General features: G+C 39.3%; 1 protein-coding gene across 12 annotated transcripts in view; it reads right to left on the bottom strand.

Moving 5' to 3' along the window:
- Window positions 1-23,077, bottom strand: part of dnmt3ab (DNA (cytosine-5-)-methyltransferase 3 alpha b) — a 76,654-nt gene that overhangs the window by 11,909 nt on the left and 41,668 nt on the right. For 10 of the 12 annotated variants that reach the window (XM_078942581.1, XM_011491990.4, XM_020714528.3 and 7 more), the window contains 9 exons: window positions 8,265-8,468; window positions 7,506-7,664; window positions 6,289-6,396; window positions 5,790-5,937; window positions 4,240-4,383; window positions 4,112-4,156; window positions 2,276-2,355; window positions 1,159-1,271; window positions 517-700 (listed from right to left, as the gene is read on the bottom strand). In XM_078942581.1, coding sequence (XP_078798707.1) covers window positions 517-700; window positions 1,159-1,271; window positions 2,276-2,355; window positions 4,112-4,156; window positions 4,240-4,383; window positions 5,790-5,937; window positions 6,289-6,396; window positions 7,506-7,664; window positions 8,265-8,468 — 1,185 coding nt within the window. Of the gene's footprint in view, window positions 1-516; window positions 701-1,158; window positions 1,272-2,275; window positions 2,356-4,111; window positions 4,157-4,239; window positions 4,384-5,789; window positions 5,938-6,288; window positions 6,397-7,505; window positions 7,665-8,264; window positions 8,469-18,332; window positions 18,460-23,077 lie in introns of those variants that run through there. The other 2 variants (XM_078942582.1, XM_011491994.4) reach the window with 2 other exon arrangements.

Below are 23,077 nucleotides of genomic sequence, written 5' to 3' on the forward strand. Positions count from 1 at the left end.
AGTAGAGCTTTTCAAAATCAAGAAACCTGATTTAGGGACAATTTAGATTCATCAATCAACCTACAAAGCATGTTTTTGGTCTGTGGGAGACTTGTACGAGGAGAACACACAAACTCCACACAGAAAGGACCAAGCCGGGATTCGAACATGGACCTTCTGGCTGCAAGGCAAGAACTCTAACCACAGTGCCATTGTGCAACCCTATTAGGAGACTCTAAGGATGAAATGTTTGTGTCTGTGAGAATGTCGTGGCCGCTCACTTTAACACTTTTTGCAGTCTTGCGCTTAATTGTGTTCTGCGTCCTGATTGGCTGTAGACTTTGTCAATCAATCGCCGTGTCAGATCTTTGCTTTCATTCTATAAAACTAAACTTATTTTTCTTTTAAGGGTTTTAACTTTGAGAGTTAAAACAAAAGAGAAAAGCGTATAAATGTGTGGTGAGGAATTTTAGCAAAAAATAAAATGTGACTACTTGGCGGATTTACAGAGAGGTTTCATTTTTATTGTTTACTTACAAATTCTTGCTCGTGGTTGTTGGCGAAGAAATGCTGCAGCCTGCAGGGCCAGTCGTCACGCCGCCGCAGCAGCCCGTAGGTGCTCCGCGGCCCGCACATGTAGCAGTTCCAGGGGTCTTCTTTGATGGCTGCCGCCGCCGAGCCGGCTCCAACCAACAGGTCCACACACTCCACGCAGAAACACCTGGGAGAAACGGGGAGTCACAGATCAATGCGCGGAGTTCGGCAAAGATCAAAGATGGTTCAAAGCAGAGGTCTCCAACTCCAGCTAATGAGCCCCTACTACACTGTAAGGCAGAATTTGAAGTTTAAAAGCCCCAATCGGACGTTTGGTTAACATAAGCTGAGCAATAGAATTCAGTCTAAAGGATTTTACGACAAAGAATTTACATTTGTCTAATACATCAAACTCCAGTTGGTAATAGTTTCCTTGACAGCATCTCCTGATTTCACAACATCAGAATCATCTTTTATGCAGCTGCCTGGGATATCTGCAGTGTCTGCTTGACCAGATCCTGAGCTCAAACGCTGAATCCACTTGGTTTCGGTCACATATTTCCCTTTTATGCTGAGCAGAGACTACAGTGGTACAACACTAAACTTGGCTCCGCCCACAAGAGGAAGGCCAGCTCCTGGTCTCACCTGCAACAGTTGTTGTTGCCGCACATGAGCACTTCCCTGCCTCCGCAGCAGATGGTGCAGTAGGACTGGTAGCCGTCGTCATCATACTGGTAAGCGCACTCCAGGAACGAGTTCTGCCCAAGAACAAGGGGATGTCAGGAGCATTTTAACACAAATTCACTCACAACTTAGTTTGCCATATAAGGCGTTTGCCATTTTGCCAGGGTGTCTGAATCTACAGTTCCCAAATCCAGTGCCCTTGAAAACCAGTGTGTATCGACGCTCACTGGATTCGCAAATATAAACCACAATGCATTGCGTTTAAATGATTTTTCCTTTGAAAAAATGCATGCAAGTTATTTTTTTTACAAATGATCCAAGAACGTTTCCTCAGAACGGCGGGTGGGGGATCAGTCCACAGACACAACGTCTCTAAATTGAATTTTAACCTAAAAGTGTTAAATAGAACTTAAACATGCAGCATATTTTTCACTTGTCTACTAGATGTCTCATAAACATTTTTTACCATTAAAATGAAAAAACAAAGCAAAAAAAACGCCTAGTCTGGTAAAATTTCATTGTCCCATCACTATTTTTTCCCATGAACTATTCTTCGTCTTTTTCATACATTCATTTCATCATGTTCTTTTTTTTTCTTTTGCGTTTTTTTCTGTTATAACTATAGATATATATAAAAAAACCGTGTTTAGTTTGTTGGAGCTCTTGCATCGAATCTTCAATATTTCTAGTTTTATGGTTCAGTTCACTCATATGCTCATATCGCATCTTTCCATGTGATGGTTAAATCTGGTCGTTTTGATCTGAGGGATTTGTTTGACGCCTTTAACCCTTGTGCTATCTTAGATGACCCCCCCCCCCCTTCCATTGACGTGTTCTCCCTACCATGACAAAGGTGGATAAAGGTGGAAAGATTTCATGTAATCCATGGACACCAGTGAAGATCACAAATCATTGAAGAAAAAAGGTTCAGAGCACTGTCTAGTGGGTCTAGATGACCCAACTCCCAATGTTAAAGTGCCTAGGATAGCACAAGGGATACAGAACTAGAGACTCCTCTGATGGGGAGTAACTCCAGGCTGCAGAGGAAAGACGACCCCCAGCTGCAAAGGTGTCTTACTTTGCAGCCCTGACACATGGCTCCCATGAAGAGAGGATGCTCCAGAGAGACGTTGAGGCTTCCGCAGGAGATGCAAATATCTGAGAAAACAGAAAACCAAAGCATGTTCAACCTCAAACACACATTATTCTGCTGTCCAGAGCTAACCTGCCATTGTTCATAGAAAGTACATTCATCAGCCATGACTCAACAGAGGAAAACTTTAAAGTATGGAAGAATTCAAAATATTTCTACTGCACGAAAAATACAAGAAAACAATCATGTATGAGTCGCACTGTTGGGAGAAATGTATTTATGAGAATACAGGAGCAAGAACAGACATTTCACATCTTGAAGACAAATGGTAACGGAATAGAAAACAATGATAGACTGAAAATCTGCTGGCTTCCTTACTGTAACACATTGAAGCTTATTTAGCTTCAGGAAACACAAGATAAATCTAGAGGATTAGCGTAGCTTATGAACAATTATTCAGATAACCATTGAGAAGATGCTAGGAAGATTCTTCATCTTCTGTGTCGCTTTGGAACAATTCCACCATAAAGACTTAGCAGCACTTCTTTTTCATGCACACACCCACAGTGTTCACTGGTGGTTGTTGCTATTTGTTAACTTTTTTTCTCACCAACGGCCAAACTTTTCAAACAAAAAAAAAAGCGACTCATTCTGAAAAACACAGTAATCAAAAAATAATCAATAAATTGGTTGACAACTAAACCAACGTTTACCTGAGGCACTAAACACAATACTGGTGGATAAACGGAGATATAATTTAAGGAAAAAAAACTATTTTTACTCTGTTTCTGTTTGTAATATAAAGATAACAATTTTTTTGTCTTTTTCTTTCTTTATGTTTATTTAAACAAGTTCTGCACAAAAAGGTTTAAGGTGGAAAATATTGGATCTTTGTTTCTGCTTTTATTTAATAAAACAGGTATAATACAAATAAATAAATGTGTTTAGCCTGAATAAAGTAAATGTCAGTCCCTTCAGGATCTTGTGGTCATTTCTATTGATTGTTGCAACAAAGAAAATCCAAAAGTGCAACTGTTTTTCTAACAGGTGGCGACTAAAAATGTTTCAACTAATAACAGTAGGAGAGGTAGAAAATTGTCCTTTTTCTTCAGTTTATTCAAGTGTGGAACCCCACAAAAGGTGTAAATAAGTGATTACATTCCTTTGTTAAAAAGGTGATTTCATTTGAAATGAGGTAAATCAGTTTTTTATGTTTCTTCAAAAGAAACCGTAAAACTTGGACATTTATATGACAGCAGTAGGTTTAACAAAAATGACAAAAAAATTTTTTTTAATAATTTTAGAATTTTTTTTTTTTTATTTCAGTTTAGTTTTTAGTTAAGGGGGATTTTTGGTCACTTAGCCTTTATTATTTTTTTGTCATAACTAATATTAAATCTTAATTTCTCTTTAAATTGCTAAAATCAAGAAATGCATTTGTCAATCAAAGACAGCTTTTACAGCCGTTTCAGTTAGAAAGATCACTCAGACTAAACACTTTTTCCTCTACCTCTTCATTAAATCATTTTAATACATAAAGCTCGTTTGATTGGTTGATTGACAGATGGCCTTTATGTTTGAACCGCTAAACTTGATTGGTGGCAAACGGGCAAAGTTGCCGTGAATGGAAAAAAACAGTTTTTCTGCGTGTCCATGTGAGGAAAGTGGTAGAATCGCTAAATTGTGAAATCCTGGAAGCACTACTATGTGACCATCATAAAATAGGTTCAATATTTAATAATGTTAGATCTACATTAGTGACCCAGCACAACAATAAAAACCGTTTTAAAAGATAACTCAATAAAAAACAAACATCTTTACCTTCTATATTCCTGGTCTTCTTTTTAATTTCTTGTATAAGTCTCTCTGAAAAAGAAACACAACAAATGTTCACAATGAGGAGAAAAATATCTAAATATCTAAAAAGGCTTGGAGAAGATTGTTTTTACCTCTGGTCCCTTCATCAATCACTTCCCTGATCTTTGCTTTCTCTGCTGAGTTCTTGCGCGGTTTCTTGGCAGGTGGAGGTGTGTAGGCTGCTTCAGGCTCCGCCCACATTTCTGGGTACACTTCCTTATATGGATTTCGTTCCTCTGTTCAGACAGAAAAGACAAACATATCATTGTTAATATTCTGTAACCACTAAAGCTTCTCTTTGAACATGGCCTGTGCCAAATGTCTGGTAAATGTCACTTTCTCTGAAAGAGAATCTGTCCTAAAATAAGATGATCAACTTTAAATGTATTTTCGCATCATTATTAAGGTTTTAAAGTTCTGCCTGACTGAGAGAAAAAACTTTTACTTTGAAGGTATGTCATATATGAAGATGACATGACAGCGTGACCATGATAATATCATCCTGTTCCAAACACATTTTGTGTTTTTTAATTATAAGGAAAACATGAAAACCTTTACTTCTGTTATGACACTCCATTGAAAACAATATTTGACTTCCAATATAAACAACTTCAAGATCCAGCTCTGTAACAACTGAACTGAACCGTGATCTGCTAGAAGTTCTACAGAAGCCTGGATGTGTCCAGAGTTTGAACTTAAATGTTGTCGTGGTGTTTCTTCGTTTTGGAGAAATAACTTTATGTCCTTTTAGACATATGTCTTTACCTTTAGTGCCTCCATTAGACAGAGTGGAGCTGCAGCCAGACTCATAAGAATAAAGGAAATGTATCTCTATAAATGTCAAAATGTTCCCTTTGACATTAATAATCAATACTTCTGGTAAGTATCAACATCAATCTGAGGTCTGAGAAAGCAAATGTTTTATTTCCTTAATGTAGCTGCAGATTGCACTAATTGAAAATGAACTGGTAATTATAATAGTCATCAAAGGTTCACTTAGTGTTTATAATTTCTTTGGTTTAAAAATGTTTTTAAACTGTTTTTGAAGCATCTACAAAGTCAGAATTAATCATATCTACCCAGTTCGGGATAAACTTTTGTGATTCTATAATATGATTACAAATGAAAACAAAAACAAACAAACAGGTAAACAAAAAATAAATTTTACGTAAAACAACGACAACAACAAAAACTCAACCCAGCAACCTGTTTGTAGTTTGTAGGCCCGACTGATTACTACAATCTGAGGCGGAAGCAGAAGCACTAACGTGTTTCCAAAACTGTAACCAACATTCTGGTAAAGTTTCGTTACAGCTGTCCAAATAACCACCTTATTTTGACAATTAGATTAAAAACAAAAGCATAAAAAGATGTGTAATTTCAAGAAACAAAACACGTGACCACTTTGACTTTAAGGGAATCTTTAACCGTCTTTTTTTTCTTCTATTTGCTACACATTCATATTTTTTATTTTTTATCTTTAGCTTTGGTACTTTTGATGCTCCATACTGTAGAACAAAGCTGTTCATACGCCTATCAGGACTCTGAAAACACATGGCGGTCTCAGAATCATCCGGTTCCCAGGCTGGCGTGCCGCTTCACGCTGCAGGAAGTGTGAGCATGTGCGATCAAAGCTGTTTACCCTCTGGAGGGTCCAGGGCCTGCGGACCAGTGGGCAGGAAGCCCGCCATGGCCCACTCTATCATCTGTCTGGTCTGAAGCTCCACCCCCTCTGCATCATCGCTGGCGTCACAGGAAGGAACAGGCCTCCCCGCTCGCACGCTGGCCACCTAAACACAGCAGGAGGCCTTTCTGTAAATTTCCTCACAGCTCATATCACCAGATAAAACATCAGAAAACTAACAGTGTAAATGTATCAGTCAGGATGAGTTGAGCTCTTAGAAAATGAAGCACCAAACATGAAAGAATTACATGTTGATAAATAGAAACATCTCTATTACAATAAATAAATAATAAATCTAAAAATAATTAACCCCTTGATGCCAGAATTTATTTCAAGCTACGAAAAAAAATGTTTTTGCTTTAAAGTAGATGCTACATTTAAGTAACAAAGTGGTTTGTCTCATGTTTGCTACAACAGGCATTAAGGGGTTAAAGTTTCTTTTTCAATAGTTTGTTACCTGTAAAGCCTCAAAAATGGCTTTTCGGTACATAGACTGTTTGTTGTAGGTTGGCTGGTGGAAAGCAGATGAGAAGGAGCTCAGAGGCATCAGTTTCTCCACGCAAACCTGCACCAAGAAGGAAATGGAAAACTGCATCAAAACCCCTATTATGAGTGGGACTGTTGGTGTGAAGCAACCCCACTGCCCCTCTTCCCCTCCCCGTTGCTGAGAGCTCTCGGTTTACATTCTTTCTCGCTATCTTACAGTACCTCACACTCCCAACCTAACCTAAGCGGTACAAAAAGTGGAGAGCAATCATGAAGCTATCCAGCCGTACAGTGTGAATCCAGATTCCAGTTCAGACGAGGAAAACAAAGACGTTCATGGCTCCATTTGTCTCCAAGTTGATGCATCTGAATGGAGCGGAGCAGGAAGCTTGCAGCGTATTTTCTACGTAACAAATACAATCTTTTTTAAACAGCACTTTGGCGTCTGCTTCTAATTCAGGACAACTTAAAGGAAGGTCAGTGTTCCTTTGTTGTAGTACGGTTTGCCTTTTGTGGTCTTGCATAGTTTTTTTATTATTAAACAGTGCATCGTCTTCTGCAACCTGATTGGCTGTTGATTTTGTCAATCAAACTCTTCCGCTTGCCAGAGTTCCATGAATCTTCCTCGTGATCAGATCTTTGCATTCATTCTATGATTTAGAACTTATTTTTCCATGAAGATTTAAACAATGAGAATTAAAAATAGTGTAAAAAAGTTCTGGTCAAAGTGCATCAAGTGTGTAGTGAAGTGTTTTACCGCCATCGATAATTCTACTTCCTAGATTTCACTTTTTGCAGGTTATTTATGGCACGTAACCCCAAGATAAATGAGAAAACACTGTACTCAGAAATGCAATTTAAGCTCCATTTTTCTTTTTTAATTTTATTTTTTGAGGAGCGAAAATCCTACAAGAACATGTTAAAAAGCAAAACACCATTTTCATGGGGATGGATCTCTAACATACTTCCAACAATTTTTGAAGCTGAGAAAGGCAGAATTGCGCCGATATGCAACATTTTTGGTTTACATCAAGTGCGTAAGCATTCTACAACTGTAAAGCTGCTGTCCTCCGCTTCAGAATCTGCTGGAATTAGGTTACAGAGTTAGCATAGTTTAAAGAATATTAACACTGGAGCTAAAGCTCTGCTGTTTAAGGGTTCAAATACTTTTGTTTTTTGTTTGCTCACCACAGAGAATTTGCCGTCACCAAACCACATGACCCAGCGGGTGCCGTCTGCAGCTCTACTCCTGCCGCTCATCCACCAGGAAACGATGCGACCGGGCCACCAGGAAAAACCCCGCAGCTTCCCGAACACCAGAGTGCCGATGCCGAAGCCCCGGCCATCCTATTAGCACACGGGAAAAAAAGAGCACCGCATTTAGTCATCCACCCTTTCAAATTCTAGACACACTTAATCTCTTTTAGGGTCACTAGCGTGCTGGAGCCTATCCCAGCCACTGTCAGGAGAAGGTGGTAAAGTTCGCCAGTTCGTTGCAGGCCATGTTTGTTAGAAATGAAGAAAAACTGTGTTATTGTTTCAACTGTTTACCCTTCTCTGGTATTTATTTCTATTGGAACAGTTGTAAAGCACTTTGGTCATTCAAGGCTGCCTTTAAAGATGTCCTATAAATAAAACTGAATCAGATTAAAGAGGTAAACAATAAAGAACACAAACTAGTGCTAAAGTTCAGACTTTCTAACTGAAATCAGAGCCTTGTGATTCTCTCCCGCTCAAAGAGACACAAACAACCACGAAAATCACCGACACATTCATCCCGGCCTGCTGTTACGTTCTCAGAGAAGAGGCTGCAGCAGGACCAAAACTGTTGCCGGGGTTTCCACCCACACTGGCAACACTCCCACCCTCCCCCTCCTGCCACGTCCTGGCTCCTCCCGTTACTTATTCCGCTTCTGACGCAGCATTTTGTGTAGAATAACTCCTCACCTGGTACTCTATTTCACTGGGCGTGGCCTGGTCTCCCCTGGCAACCGGCTCTGGCGTCACAGCTACTGTGGGAGAGGCGGGGTCGGTGTGCTGTTGGGAAGGGGGAGGGGCCGGGCTGCTGGGCTCCTCCTCTTTCTGGAAGTCAGCCTCTGATAGGTCGTCCATCATGCTTATCTCCGCCTCTCTGTAGGCGCGCCGCTCAGCCTGCAGAGAAAGGACATCCACTCATCAGGAATTCATGACGGAAATGTTCATGTTACACAATTATTGGTAACACTTTTAACACCAGAGCTGAAGCTTCAGTGACAACGCTCCTAAAATTACAGTAACTCTGATTTTTGACGCAACCAACTGATTCCCAAGCAAAGAAAAACGGCCTTGCATATCGGCAACACAATATTGACTTAAAAATGTTGCATAACGGCACAAAGCTGCTTTTCTCCACTTCAGAATCCGCTGACATTACGTTACAGACCCACTTCAATAAAACATGTTCTTGTAGCATTTTCCCTTTGATGAAGGACATTTAGAAGGAGAATAAGATTAAGAATGCATTTCTGATTATTCTTTATTCTAAATGTTGTGAAGCAGGAGCAGAGGAGAAGATGCCGTGGGAAAAAGCTTGTGGTTTTAACGTAAATCTACAATCGACAAACCACAAGCTCTCTGCTCCGCTTGCAGACGAATAGATCGTCTTTGTTTTCCTCGTCTAAGTTGGCATCTGGCTTAAAACTGTACAACTGGATAGCTCCAATATTGCCCGCCATTTTTTTGCACCGCTAATGTTAGCTTGGGTTTATGAGGGGCTGTAAAACAGCGTGTGAAAAACAAAGGGATGATTAGAAAATAAGTCAGGGTCAATCCATACCAGCAGAACTCCTGTCGCTCTGCAGAAACTATGTTCTAAAAAAAGACACAGGTTCTTTGATTTTGGCTTAAACTGCATAAACAATTAAAAGAACAGTGGAAAAGCTATGAAGATGGATCAAAGGATGATTGAAGTTGGACTACAATTGTGTAAATTGTTGAAAAGTTACGGTTGTCAAAAGAATGTAAACTAAGCTAAAGCTCTGATGTAAAAGGGTTAAATTGCCTTATTATGGCAACAAAAATCACAAACGAAAAGAAGTTCAACTAAATGTTTGAACAAATGTTCTGTAAAAACCAAAAACACATTGTATTAATGTATTGTACTTATTAATTCCATTGCAAGTGTGAAAATGTTTCAGCTTGTCTGACTAGACCGGGTTCTGGCACATTCGGAGCCTCCTCATGGTTTAGTTTTTGTTGTATACAATGCTGGATAAGCTTTGCTATCTACAGTTGCACCTCTGCTCCTTACTCCATCAGAAAAATATATTCATGCAACACAACATAAATTACTTGTTAGAGGAGTTACTCAAAAGCACCAAATTTACACTAACAATACAAACTACAGGCAAAGAGAGGCTAAAACTAAAAAAATCAATAACCTTTTTTTAGATAAACATGTTATTTTTCATTAAAAAAAGATTTTAAATTTCATGTACATATTACATTTCACTACTTATGCTTTGTGATGTTTTCCCCCGGGTTTTTCAAGATGACTAATTGCGGAGCTGAAACTTAAGACTGAATGTTGGGTTAGCAGCTGCCTGTTCCACGTTTATCTACAGGCATCTGGCTCGACTCAAAAAGCTAAACACATTGATGAAGGAGGCTGGCTCTGATTGGAAGATGGCACTGGAAACGTGCAGCAAAGAGGGCTGCTCTCTATCTGGGATAGTTTTGTCCTTAAGTTTATTGCACGTTTAGTGGAACGCTCATAAACGACGCTTTAAATGGGTTTCTCAAGCTCATTGTAAACGCTTTAGATCAGGACCTCAGGACGAACAATCCTTTAATTGTTCCTCCAAACAGGAAGTAAGAAAAGAACTGCGGCTGCAGGGAGGGAGTTTAACGGGTTCATATCGAGGAGAAGGAATGAGACAAAGAGCCAGGAAGTAAATAGAATTACAATATAAATCTGCAGAGAGCACTACAGAGGAGAAGAGCAGCTTTCTGAGAGAAAAAAAAAGATGGGAAGTCACTTTCCCTTAAGATACACCCTTACTTTTCTGATTGACAATGGCCTGCCAAAACCAGTTCTTCCTTTTTTATGCATGTACCTGCACGCACTTTAAACATCTGTGGGTTCCTGTGCTGCATGCAGAATAGGAATGAAGGTATGATGTGTTTGTATGAAGATATCCCACAATCAAATCTAAAGGATTGGTTCTTGTTCCCCACAAAAATCTAAAAATCTATCCAAACTGTCAGACACAGCGATGCTTTACATACTCATAAACTTATACTTCATTAGCTGTATGGTTGAGAACATCAAAAACTTCATTTGGACATTTTTGGAAATTGAAGCCACTATCCAGGATGAAACATCCAAGATGCATGAATACATCAAGCTCAAGGCCCCAACTGACAGTGTGCTTAATGAATGTCTCAGACAATGGAGAACAGAGGATGCAGTGCTGGAGGACAGATCCACATGGGAGGACAAACCCCTGCATGGGATGTACCACCGGACCATAACTGAAGTGGCTGATATCAAGAAGTCCTACCAATGGCTAGAAAGGGCTGGCCTACAGGACAGCACTGAAGCGCTCATCCTGGCAGCCCAGGAACAAGCCCTGAGCACCAGAGCAATAGAGGCTCAGATCTACCACACCAGACAAGACCCAAGGTGTAGGCTGTGCAAAGAGGCGCCTGAAACATCCAGCACATAACTGCAGGATGTAAGATGCTGGCAGGGAAAGCATACATGGAGCGCCACAATCAAGTGGCTGGAATAAGAATGAGAGGGCAAAGATCCTGTGGGACTTCCAGATCCAGACTGATATGATAGTAATGGAGAACCAACCAGACATTGTAGTGGTGGATAAAGAACAGAGGAAAGCCGTTGTGGTGGATGTGGCAGTACCAAGCGATGGGAACATCAGGAAGAAGGAAGATGAGAAACTGGAGAAATACCAGGGACTCAGAGAAGAACTGGAGAAAGCCTGGAAAGTGAAGGTGACAGTGGTGCCTGTGGTAATTGGAGCACTCGGGGCAGTAACCCCCAAGCTGGAGGAGTGGCTACAACAGATACCTGGAAAGACCTCAGACCTCTCAGTCCAGAAAAGCGCAGTGCTAGGAACAGCTAAGATACTGCAGGACCCTCAAGCTCCCAGGCCTCTGGTAGAGGACCTGAGCTTGGAGGAGAGGGGCATTTATATATACAGCACAAAAAGATTTAGGACATGTTCTGTTTTGGTGTTTTGAGACAACTAAAAAAACAAACAAAAAATACAATCTACGGTTGAGATTTCAAAGTCCAGTTACTCCTTAAAAAGACAGATTTGGTTAAACAAGAGAGGGAAAAATGCAAATATTAGTGCATACAGAACATTATAGAAATGCCAAACAGACCTTGCAGGAGTTGTGTCCCATAAGGAAGGCATCTGATCTGTCAAACCTTCCAGCAAACTCATAAATCAAGATTTTCATGCAAAAAACATGTTTTCCAGATGAAACGAGGAACAGGATCATACTAAACCCCGGTTCTACGCTTCAAACCAAAGCTTGGTTTCACTTAAAATTTCCTTTTTAACTTCTTTAAGCAATCCTGACATATGGAGATTCCCTTACAGTGCATGTGCGTGTGCACGTGGGGAGAATGCATTGTCTATGATCCGTTTAACAGGATGATTAGGATTTTATGAGGCCGTAGGTCAACAGGAGCGAGAAAGGGTGACCTCCTCACCTCGGGTGGAACTGAGGAAAGCCCTGTCTAACCCCAAACTCTCCCTTTTACGCTTCCTTCCAGTGAATTTATGCTGCAGGCCCTCCCTGCCCCCAACTTTGCTTTCTTAGGAGAGGCGTGCAGCAGAGGGGGTGGGGGTGTTCTCGCAACGCCTGCTTTCACAAATTCTCACTTATTTTACCACTTCATCATGCCCAGATGGAGTCAAGTTCTTTCCATTTACAAAACCACTCTTCCGGTTTGGAAATGCTCCGATTAAGTCATGGGATCTGGGCCAGCACAGATTTAGCCTAGAACCCAATGAGGTCATGAAATTTTGAAACCTCCTCTCCCATTTTTTGGTGTGAGTTTGAATCTATTAAATATAAAGTAACCAAGACATTTATATAATCAAAGAGTGACCAAAAATGTTTACATTTGGTGAATTTTGTATGTATTTTCCGTGACTTGTGAGTGAAAAACGTTATTCTGCATTAAGTAAACTTTAGGTTCAGATCCCAGTGGCAGCCATCTTCACACATGAGCAGATGAATCCAAACTAAGTACAGTGTTCCTTAGTTTATTACTAGAATAACATTCCATCTCTTATCGCAGGTTATTTAATCTGCAATAGGTAAAATCCGCAAAGTAGGATTACAGAGGTTGTACTAAACACTTTCGTAAACATTTCGTAAACAACAGACGTAAACATTTTTACTCTTTTCGCTCTTGTTTAAAATTCAAACCTTCATAGAAAAATAAGCCCGGTATTATAGAATGAATACAAATCTTTGCTTGCAATAGAAGATTTATGTAAATTTAGCAAACTGAACGCACTCTGTACAAGAGACATGGCACAGGCACACGAAACCGTAAACTGTAGTTCTGGCCTTCTTCCTCTCTACTCTCAAGATTGTTAACCCCCCACTAGGTTAGATCTTGCATGGAGCTCTAGATGGAGGGAGATTGTCAGTCATCTTATGATTACTCCAACAGTTGGTCTCTTCTCACCAAGCGGCGTGCTAAGTGTAGATTGGTTAATTCCAGTTTTATTCATGGGAAAAATCTTTTCCTTGGTGTCTTTGGTTCTGTTTTTGGTCTTAGACAAGGGGTGCAACAGATCACGGCTGAACCGTGATGCATACAGATCTGTAGCCACTGTTCATTGCACACGTGTGTTTTGAGTCACGTGTATTGCACGCAAAATTGCACTGAAAAAAATCAGCAAAACAGCGAGACCGCGAAGGATGGACTGCAATCTTTCAGGAGCCGGACCTCTGTCTCCCACTACATCTCCCAGCAACCCTTGCATGCAGTTTCTGGATGCTGCTCACCTGACTCTCATTTGCCACTCAACCACATGAGACTTGAGCACTGCACTTAGCCTCGCTCAATGCGAAGTATTGTTTGTGCCACATTACTGAGCACTTCATCTGGACCGGATCTTCGGATTTCCTGACCCTGTTTTGTCTCTGACTCCGTTTGCCTGCCGCCTGCCCCGACTCTGGTCTGTATCCTGACTGCTCTAGTTTCTTCTCTGATGCTCCCATGCTCATTGTTGACCTCTACCTGCCAGAGCCTGATTCAGCTGTGTGGAGTTTTAGCTGTGCTAATAAACCTGCTGCAATTGGATCCAGGCATCTGCCCATTTTGTGACAGATATAGCAAGGGAGCACTGTACTTCTGAAAAATGAATTAACACTGATCTCTGTGATCATTTCTGACATTCTGAGTACATATTTATGCCAATCTGCAAATGTAGAGAACATCAAACAGTGGATGTAGATGTGTTTTGAAGTTCATGTGAACAAAAAGAAATTCGTTTTTGTAGCTTGGTGTTTAATAGTTAGCAGGGATAAAACAAATGATAGAAACAAAAAAAAAAGAGCAAACTAAAATACGCTTTTACTTAATTATGATATTTTAAGTAAGTTCAAAAAGGCCAAGAAGTGTATTCAAATGCTTTATAAACGTCAACCTCTGCAAAGCCAATGAGTTCATATCATCTTGAGATTTTTATAATATTGACCAAGAGGCTAATTAACACTTTCAATGATTTTTATCATTTCTCATAAACTTCCTTTAGCAACCACTACTCCACCCACAGCCATTAAATAAAGCCCGAGTTTATGCACTGTGGGGTATTTTAGAGCCATTGAACTGAGCCATCTCCTGACAGTGATCTGAAAGTTTACAATGAAGTTTCTAGTTTATTTGTGAATTTCAAATTTATTTTGTATCAATTGTGAGTCATGAAATGTCAGATATTCTGAAAGTTTGATCAGAGTTTCAATTATTTTAAGGACTTGTGTCAATAAGCAAACCTAATAGAGAACTGTCTGACTCCAACTTAACATAAAGCTCAAGGTGGAACAAGTCAAGTGATTTTTAAATGACTTTTACACCATGAATGGGTGAATACTCGATTCTGATTGGCTAATGGGTGTGCATTAAAAAAGTGATAATGCACAGTAATAATGAACACCTAAAAAGAAGTTCCGGTCACATAGCTTAAATGTTCTATATCACTGCTTCTTTAAAACAATCTTTAGCTTCATCATCTGGACAAAAAAAAGCGGTCAGAGGTTAACTTTCTCTCTGAACTGATGCTTTGTTTAACCCACCGTTACGATCAGCATAGATATCGCTTTCCCTTGCTGCTCTACTTAAGGCCGGTATCGGCCAAGCGGCATGTTGTCATGTTACAGAGACAAGGCGCCGCACCACGCTCTGAAAAAAGGCCAACGTCATGACAAATTGTCTGCTTTTTCTAAAAAAAGCGATCCAAACAGAAAAAATATGACTAAAGTACTAATGACTGAATGAATATTTACTTCTTTTGGAAGTGACCATGGTATAAGCGAAATAATAGCCTTCGAGGTGTGCATTATCAAAAATTGATGCACTTCGCGTCGGACGATTCAGGCTTCTACGGCGAACATCACTTTCTAAAAATGCAGATTTCATCAACAATTATCCTTTACTTAACCCATTTTAGTTCAAAGAACTTCAGGTCTATGTGAGGAGTGAAGACACTGACCTCCTTTGAAAAAAGTTCCTTGTAAGTCAAAGTGTGTTCCAGCTCTGATAAGTTCTTACTAGGAGTGTTGGAAAAGATTGTTTCGGCAATACATCGCGATAGTTTATTTGGCGATGTTTGTATCGATTCAAAATACTGTCAGAATGATATTTATTTAATTATTTCTGAGCGTCCTTCAGCGTCTGACTGTTTTTTTCCACTTAAACCTCTGATCACTAGTTGGCAGCAGAGCACACGGCGCCTCTTTGAGCAGCTCTACACCGCACAAAACAACTAGAAGATCTCAGTGAAGCAGCTTTTTTCGTTGTTATGAGACATGCACTACTTAATTTTTAGTTAGAATGGGTACCGAACCGAAACTCTAAGCCATGTTGCTGCCAGTATCATAGAAAAACGCGGATTGCTGTGCTTTGTAGTGGGCACAGATAATAACAGATGAAGCACTGCAGCTGCACAGCGGCTAATGCACGGAGCACCAGGCAAATGCTGTCGGCAATGCGGGCCAAAGAACCTCTTAGCAATAGATTCTAGAGACCTGATGGATCAGAGTGATGTGTACAACGCTCTGAAAAAAGGCCAACTTCATGACTGTTGAAATCCGTGTTTACTTCCGCGTGTGAGAAAACGGAGCTGCAGCTACAGTGCAGACTGTGATGTAAACAAAGCATCTTTGCTACATTAAATCACTCTCCTTCATCCTGTCATGCCGCTGCCTCATTATCACACTTTATTGTTTCTTGAAAGAATTTCTGTCTTTTTTCCCCCTTTATTTTTGAAGCACCGTTTAGGCTCCTGAACCGTTTAAAAGTACCAGAAAAGCTACATTTAGCTTATTTATTTCCTCAATCATACTTTTAGGAACTTATTGGTTAAGGCATTTTCATTCCATTTTTTTTTTCTTACACTAAAAATATTTTGTTGTGGAAATCAGACAATGTGACTGTTCCCTTTATATATTTTAAGTTACCAAAATAAAAGCACTATGAATTTGCCTGGGTAAAAGCAACCTATATTTGAGATACAGTTGCCGTGCTTCACATTGTGATCATTAAATAAACTGAATTTGACAATTTTATTACATTGAAAGACTATTGAAATTCAGGTAGAGTTTTTCATGTCATGCTTTGAAAAAAAAAAGAAAAAAATGTCTTCCGGTACAATATCAGGATTTGTATCATATGGTGGGGGTATGTATCGTATTGCCAGACTCTTGTCAATACACACCCCTAGTTCTTACACACTCAAGGGTTTCATTTTTACTCCCTAGGTAGAAATACTAAAAAAGAAAAAGTCCGGTATTCTATAGATTAAGGTCTAATTTTTTGTAAATAAACACCTGATGCTGCATTTGCACAAAAGCTGGCGCCTGAGATGGCAAGCTGGAGTCCAGATTTGAGTCGTTTCATTGGACAACACAGATTTGTGTTGCTAAGAAGAATTGCTCCAAGTCCCCCTGTGATGGATGAAGCTGTTGCTTGGCAACATTAGCTGGCTGAAGACTCCATCAGGGAGTTATTTCCTGCTTTCGGGGATGGAGTTGAGTCACAGGTGACAGGAGAGTCTGTTCTTGTGTGCTTGCTTTTGTGTGAGGCCGCAACATTAAATGAAACAGGAGTATTTAAAAAATGTGAATGTATTTGTTGGTTTTAAATCTATTTTTTTCCTATTATATACAAATCAAAAATCTTCCAATGGAGTAGAGGGTAATAAAGCTGTCAGCTAGAATTAGATTTTTCTTCTATTATTAAAGACATTTCTAAATTTAAAAAATAAAATAAACTAAGTACATTGTGTTGATTTTTTGTTGCTGTTTTGTATTTTTGTTGTCCTTGTTGAATCTTTATAAGGAAGTACACCCTCTACCAATCTCCATTTTAAAAAATGTTTAGCGTTCTGTCAAAAATACTCTTTTGACTGACTATAGTTATCAGAGAGTGTATACATTTCGTTTTTATACATTTGTCTACGTTTGAAATAAATGAACTAAACTAATTGTGTGTGTTTCATAATTTTGGGTGTTTTAATTGTGTGCATTTTATAATTTTGTGTTTAAATTGTTTGTGTTTTCTAACTTTTTAGAAGTTCAATTTTTTTTGTTGCTTTTTTAGAAAAATGTTTTAATTCTGTTAACGATTCAAAGCATCTTTTAACGTTTTGTCAAAAACCCGAGGATGTAAGTAGATGCTAAGTGTTGAAATTGGATCAAATACAAAGAAGAATGGGCAGAAAGAGGGAAAGCAGTCGTGAGGCTGTGAGTTACAACTTTGAACTTTGCCAAACCCTGTGTCCCGGTCAGTGTTTTCTCTCTGAGAGCCGCCCCTTGACCTCTGAAACCTCAACCTGTGACCCAACCAGTTAGCCATCTCCTAAACCCCACTCCTGCAGGAGCATGACTGACCCTGACCTGGAGATGAACCCAGCATTGTTTAGCAAAACGCGCACTGCCACATCAAAAGGCTATTGCAGCCATGGCACCTCTGATAAAGCACCAAGAGCTTCCCAGGGAGCTCTCATGAGGTCTCACAAGGCAAAGAAACAACTGAGAAGTTGAGTAAAGAGAAAACTCACTGATTTTTTCTTTTAGTCATGTTTGTACAGGCACAAAAACAGTGATAGTAAACAGTTTGCTAACCTGGAAACCCGATCTCAGCCTAAAGTTTTTCCAAACACATAAGTGAAGAGATGTGTTCAAAATAGTTTCTTTATAATCTGTTACAACCCTGAATCTGTTCAAATCAAAGTATGTCAAGCCAATTGTGTACAACTTGCAAATGTTTCTAAATATTAAATGATGTCACAACTAGACATTTGGAATTGGGTCATAAACGTCTGTTTAAGTCATGAAAATCTAGCATCAACTTTGCAGTCATTCTGGTGAACTCCTTCAATTGATCTCTGACTCTATGAAACTCTCATAAACTGCCATGAAAAAAAAAAAAACTACAGAGTTTTGGCCAAAATGAAGCAGCAAAAAACTCTGAAAAGAAGTAGACTTTAGTTTGGCTGAGACGATTAATCATGAAAACTTCACCTGATGTGACACGTTCTTCCTTTACAGCCTGTGGCAACACAGCAAGCAGAGTTTTTTTTTAATGTTTTCTAAATTCCATAAAGAAAAATAAAAGAATGTTTGTGAAATGTTAAAAGAAACTAGAGAAAGCTGACGGAGGATACGTTTTTGACAAACTTATTTTATGCCCCATCAGATAAACACAGAAACTGAGCTTTTCCCACTTTAGACATACAAAGGAAGAAAACATTTTGAATGACTTACAGGTCGGCTCACATAGCAGCTTTGCAAATGCAACTCTTCCTCCCTGGGTCTCTTCCTCTCTGTCATTTTCTCTGTCTAACCTCCTCTTCTTCCTCCTACTTGTGTGTCTGTGTCTCCTCAGCTGTGCTCAAACCTAAGGCTTTCCTGCTCTCTCTGCTGATTGGCCAGCACTGAAGTGTGTGATTTGCTGACTCCCTCACCTAGCAGATGTTTACGTGAACAACACACACACATGCATTAGAAAGGGCTGGGCGTGGAGCTGTGTTTGGAAGCCCCAAGGCTCCACACACAAACCGAACTTAGTGTTTGTGTGTGTGTGTGTGTGTGTGTGTGCGCGCACACTCAGAAGTCAAAGGTTAGGTAAGCCGCAAAATTGATGAGGCAGTTGAATGTGTAGGGGGTGAGACTTGAAGTGCACGCACACATGCAAGTGATCAATGTGACATGCAGTAACACAGCAACAGATTAGAGTTACGAGAAAGTTGAGCTGACTTCATGTTTGGAGTCAAAGGGACAGCGTTTTATTGTCTTTAGTAAACAGTCTCATTTCACGCTGCAATAGCTCATCTTTGCAGCCACTAGATGGCAGTATTAAGGAAAAACCACCATTTTTCTAGAAGAATGTCCCGATAACCCTTGTGCTATGACCCTATCCTTACATTGACGTGTTCTCCCTACCATGACAAAGGTGGAAAGATTTCATGTAATCCATGGACACCAGTGAAGATCACAAATCATTGAAGAAAGAAGGTTCAGAGCACTGTCTAGTGTGGGTCTAGATAATAATAATAATAATAATAATTGATACTTTATTTATCCCACAATGGGGAAATTCTTCTTCGCATTTTGACCCATCCCCTGGGGGGAGCAGTGAGCTGCAGACTGGCCACGCTTGGGGGAAAATATGACCCAACTCCCAATATTAAAGTGCCTAGGATAGCGCAAGGGATAAAGCTGTCATGCTTTATACACAAACACAAATGTTGCTGATTAATCTAGACTAATATGCACCTTTTCAACCTGTAAATAAAATTGCAATAAAAACTCTTAAAATATGGCGCAAAAAAAACTTAAATCTTTTCATTATTAAGGAAAAATATCTAAAAATCTGACGAATCAGAAAACTAGGGGGGGTGATTTACAAGTTATTTTGTTGTTAGTGGTTGCCATTTTTGGGTCCACCCATTTTAGGAACCTATAGTTATTTTAAACCAGTGATTGTGTTTATGGATGGAAATTAATTTGAGAAGAATAATCACATGCACACACATACAGGGGTTTTGGGTCATAGAGAGGAGCGGCTACATCCTAAACCTTGAACATTGGTGAAGTCGCCAGCAATCGATCAATTGTACGAATAGATGGAAAGAAAAAAATACTTTATCAATACCCCAAAGGGCAAATCAGTTTATGCAGTTCTCCAGCAAAGAACAAGACAAAGGACATGACAGTAGCAGGATAATAGAAGACATGAGAGTAACAACAGTGTGCAAAATAAATGAACAACACCTGTATCAGCTGATTCTGTCATGGAGAAAAGACACTATTCAGCGATAACCCTGTCACTCACAGTATGTCCATAGAAAAAAACGGACAAGAACATTTTCGCTCTACAGGCTCACCAAGTGGTCTAAGACCTTGATATTTCTTCTATCACCTGTATGCGCCCCGTACAAGTTTAATCATTTTTCACCCACAGACATCCCGTATCCACCTGTAAGGGCAGTTGTAACTATTATAGCTTTATCGTAACTAAGGCTTTATTGCTTCGTATAGAGTTGATTTGAAACCTGTTGTTAAAGCTCCACCACATCTTAAGCAGGTATGATACTATTTATTATTTTTATTTATTTGTTTCTTATTGTAATCAGCGGTATAATAATAAACTATATTTCAAGCTTAGCATTACAGATGAACTCTTCTAGACGTCTGCATATTATGAACAGGCTTGTTGCCGTAGCAGAATATAACACAAATACAGTTTGGTGAAGCTAGCAAGATATTTACATATTCAGACTTCTGAGCTCAGTAACTCTTTTAATAATCCTTTTAAACTAACAGCAAGTGTCTCAATTGGTTTGTCTCAATGCAAACAACAACCAACAAAGGTATTTAAAAAAAAAAAAAAGATTGGGGTTGTGTTTCTTTTTAATGAAAATGCCTCTCCCTGTTTTGCAGACAGACGGCAGTGAGGAGCTTCTAAGGGACTGTCAATAAAATGCAAGCTTCGGATAAAAAGGGATTACAAAATAAGAAATTATCTCAAAAACAACCAAAGCTAATAAATGAAAGCTAATAAATGGTTACACTCATATGATCTGGTCCTGAAAACTTCATCGCAGTCATGCCACAACAATGAATTTTTAAAGAAAGTCGTTATTATTTTTTAAGAGTTTTTAATGAAGGTATGAATGAAATTTGATCAAATAGTTCCATAGTTATGAAGATGCTAAAGCTACAATCACCAAACATGTTTAATTATCACCGGTTTTCACTAGTTAATAGTTAACATGTTTTTCTGGTTGATAGTTGCACTGTTTTAGTTTGATTGTTCGAGCTACTTCATAGGAAGTGCTCTGTTAAGGTGTTAAATCATGGGTCGGGAACCTTTTTGGCCGAGAGAGCCATAAACACCACAAATTATTAAATGTAATTCCATGAGAGCCATTCAATATTGTAGCGTCCCTTTCCCACACTGAGGCACGGAGACTTAACCTCTTTTAAGGTTCTTTATTCTGATCCCCTCCCCTTCTCCTACATCCCCTCCCTGCAGCTGCGCGCTCCCGTCTTTGGGAAACAGCAGGTTTCCGGCTGGTATAAACTCTGTGATACAACGGATAATAGTAAACCGATAGTGGCGCAGATTTTTTTCTCCAAGCACGGCTACTACTGCGCGCCCCCCAGGCATTGCGCTCGAGAAGGACTGGTCTAATGAAAAAAATATGTATATAATTAAAGATTTGTGTGAGAGCCAGATTTGGCCATCAAAAGACCGAGCCATGGATTCCCAACCCCTGTGTTAAATGATAAAAGACGGTTATTAAAGGGACAACCTGGATCTGTTTTTTTGAGTTTGTTCACTTTTTAAATGTGTTACAAAAGTATCAGTTCGGGACTCATTATTAGCAGATACTCAAAATCAAATGACTCTGAATAGAATTGGGGACAGAAAAACCCGACCGGAACATCCCAGAATGCTATTACTTCACAACTAAAGCAAAAATGTATTCAACTTTCTGCTTTGAAAAAAAAAAAAATTCAACCAATTATTTTAAAAATTATGAACATTTATATAAACTGTTAATCCAATAAACTTAAACTACCACAATATAACTTAGTTAAAACAAACTGGAACTTTTTTTTTATGTTCAAACTTTGTAAACTACTTTGAATGCATTTGGAAAACGAAGAGAAGAGGCATGCTGTCCTCAACCACATGTAAACTAAATTACCACTAGGATCCACCTGGACCTGGTGTAATCATTTTCTAGGGGCTCTGTAATGCAAATGATGAATTAAAACTGTTTTATCATCAGCTGAAGACATAACAAAGCCAAAGTTTGAACAGGAATTTAATACATTTCCACTTTACTTTGGAGAGAATCTGCTCCCACTCTCACTTTTTAGACCAAAATACACACGTGAAATGTATGTAATTATAATTTCTTTTAATATGAAACAAAAGCAACTTTGCAGAGTTTTTTTCCAACTTCATTACGCAGGTCAGGAGAAAAGGAATTGATGAGGGTTTTAACACCTAAATGACTGACCATGTGATTTCAGGCAAGTAGAGACCTGCAACTGCTAAACCTTTATTAGACGCCTCAACCCTTTCTTTTGCTCTTTAAATGTACATTTTATTTTTCTCTGCTTTCTTTTTCAGAGTGCATTTATTTTGTTTTAATCTGTAACATCTTAATTCTTTGCATTCTCACCCCCTCTTGCTGAATTTCCAGTCTAGGACTTGTGACTTTACTTAGGTTGACCAGTTCTGACTTTCAAAAAAGGACCTGTCGCATCTTTGACAAAAGAATACAAATCATAGGCCAGAACCGAATCAAATCAGAACACAAAACTACAGAAACTTATAAAATTGATTCCAAAACATCTTGAAAAGTAAAAAGATTAAACATGACCCTGTCCTTACTATTCAGACCCCTGAAGTAGACGTCACATTAAAAATGAGTTCAAGTTTAATTGTTCTCAGTTAAGTTCTCCATGGTTTCTTAAATACATTAAATACTGAAAGCCTTTCCGTTTTCATTCTGTGTTTAAAACCTTCAGACCGTTTCTTTCTCATCACATGAAAGGCGGTCATTACCTCACACTTCAGAAGAGGCGAGAAGAGAGCCAGAGAGTGAGAACATAATCTGACAGGAAACCTCTACCTGCTCTACCTTTCCGCTTCTCCCGCCATCTGCCACATGTTTCGACAACTTCTCAGAGTCGAGACCGCTGGTTTCAGTTTGACCAGCTAAACTTAAAAGAGTTTTTGTTTGGAGGGGAACTTGGTCTTTGAGTAGATCTGCTTTGACTTGAACTTCTCAAACTTGTTTGAAGCTCTGATCTCCATCAAACATGAGAGTACAGCAGCCTGAACTCTTCGTCTCTTCCGCCTCTCCCACACTTTTCTCACCACTTCACTCTTCTCTGACGAACTTATCTCCCTTTAGTCCTGACCATCCTGTCTGTTAATTATTTAACTCTGAAGTTGTCTTAAAGACACACATCATTGTGTATTTACC

This window comes from Oryzias latipes, chromosome 24 (assembly GCF_053564925.1).
Source record: "Oryzias latipes strain Hd-rR chromosome 24, Olatipes_Hd-rR_3.1".
Taxonomy (NCBI): domain Eukaryota; kingdom Metazoa; phylum Chordata; class Actinopteri; order Beloniformes; family Adrianichthyidae; genus Oryzias; species Oryzias latipes.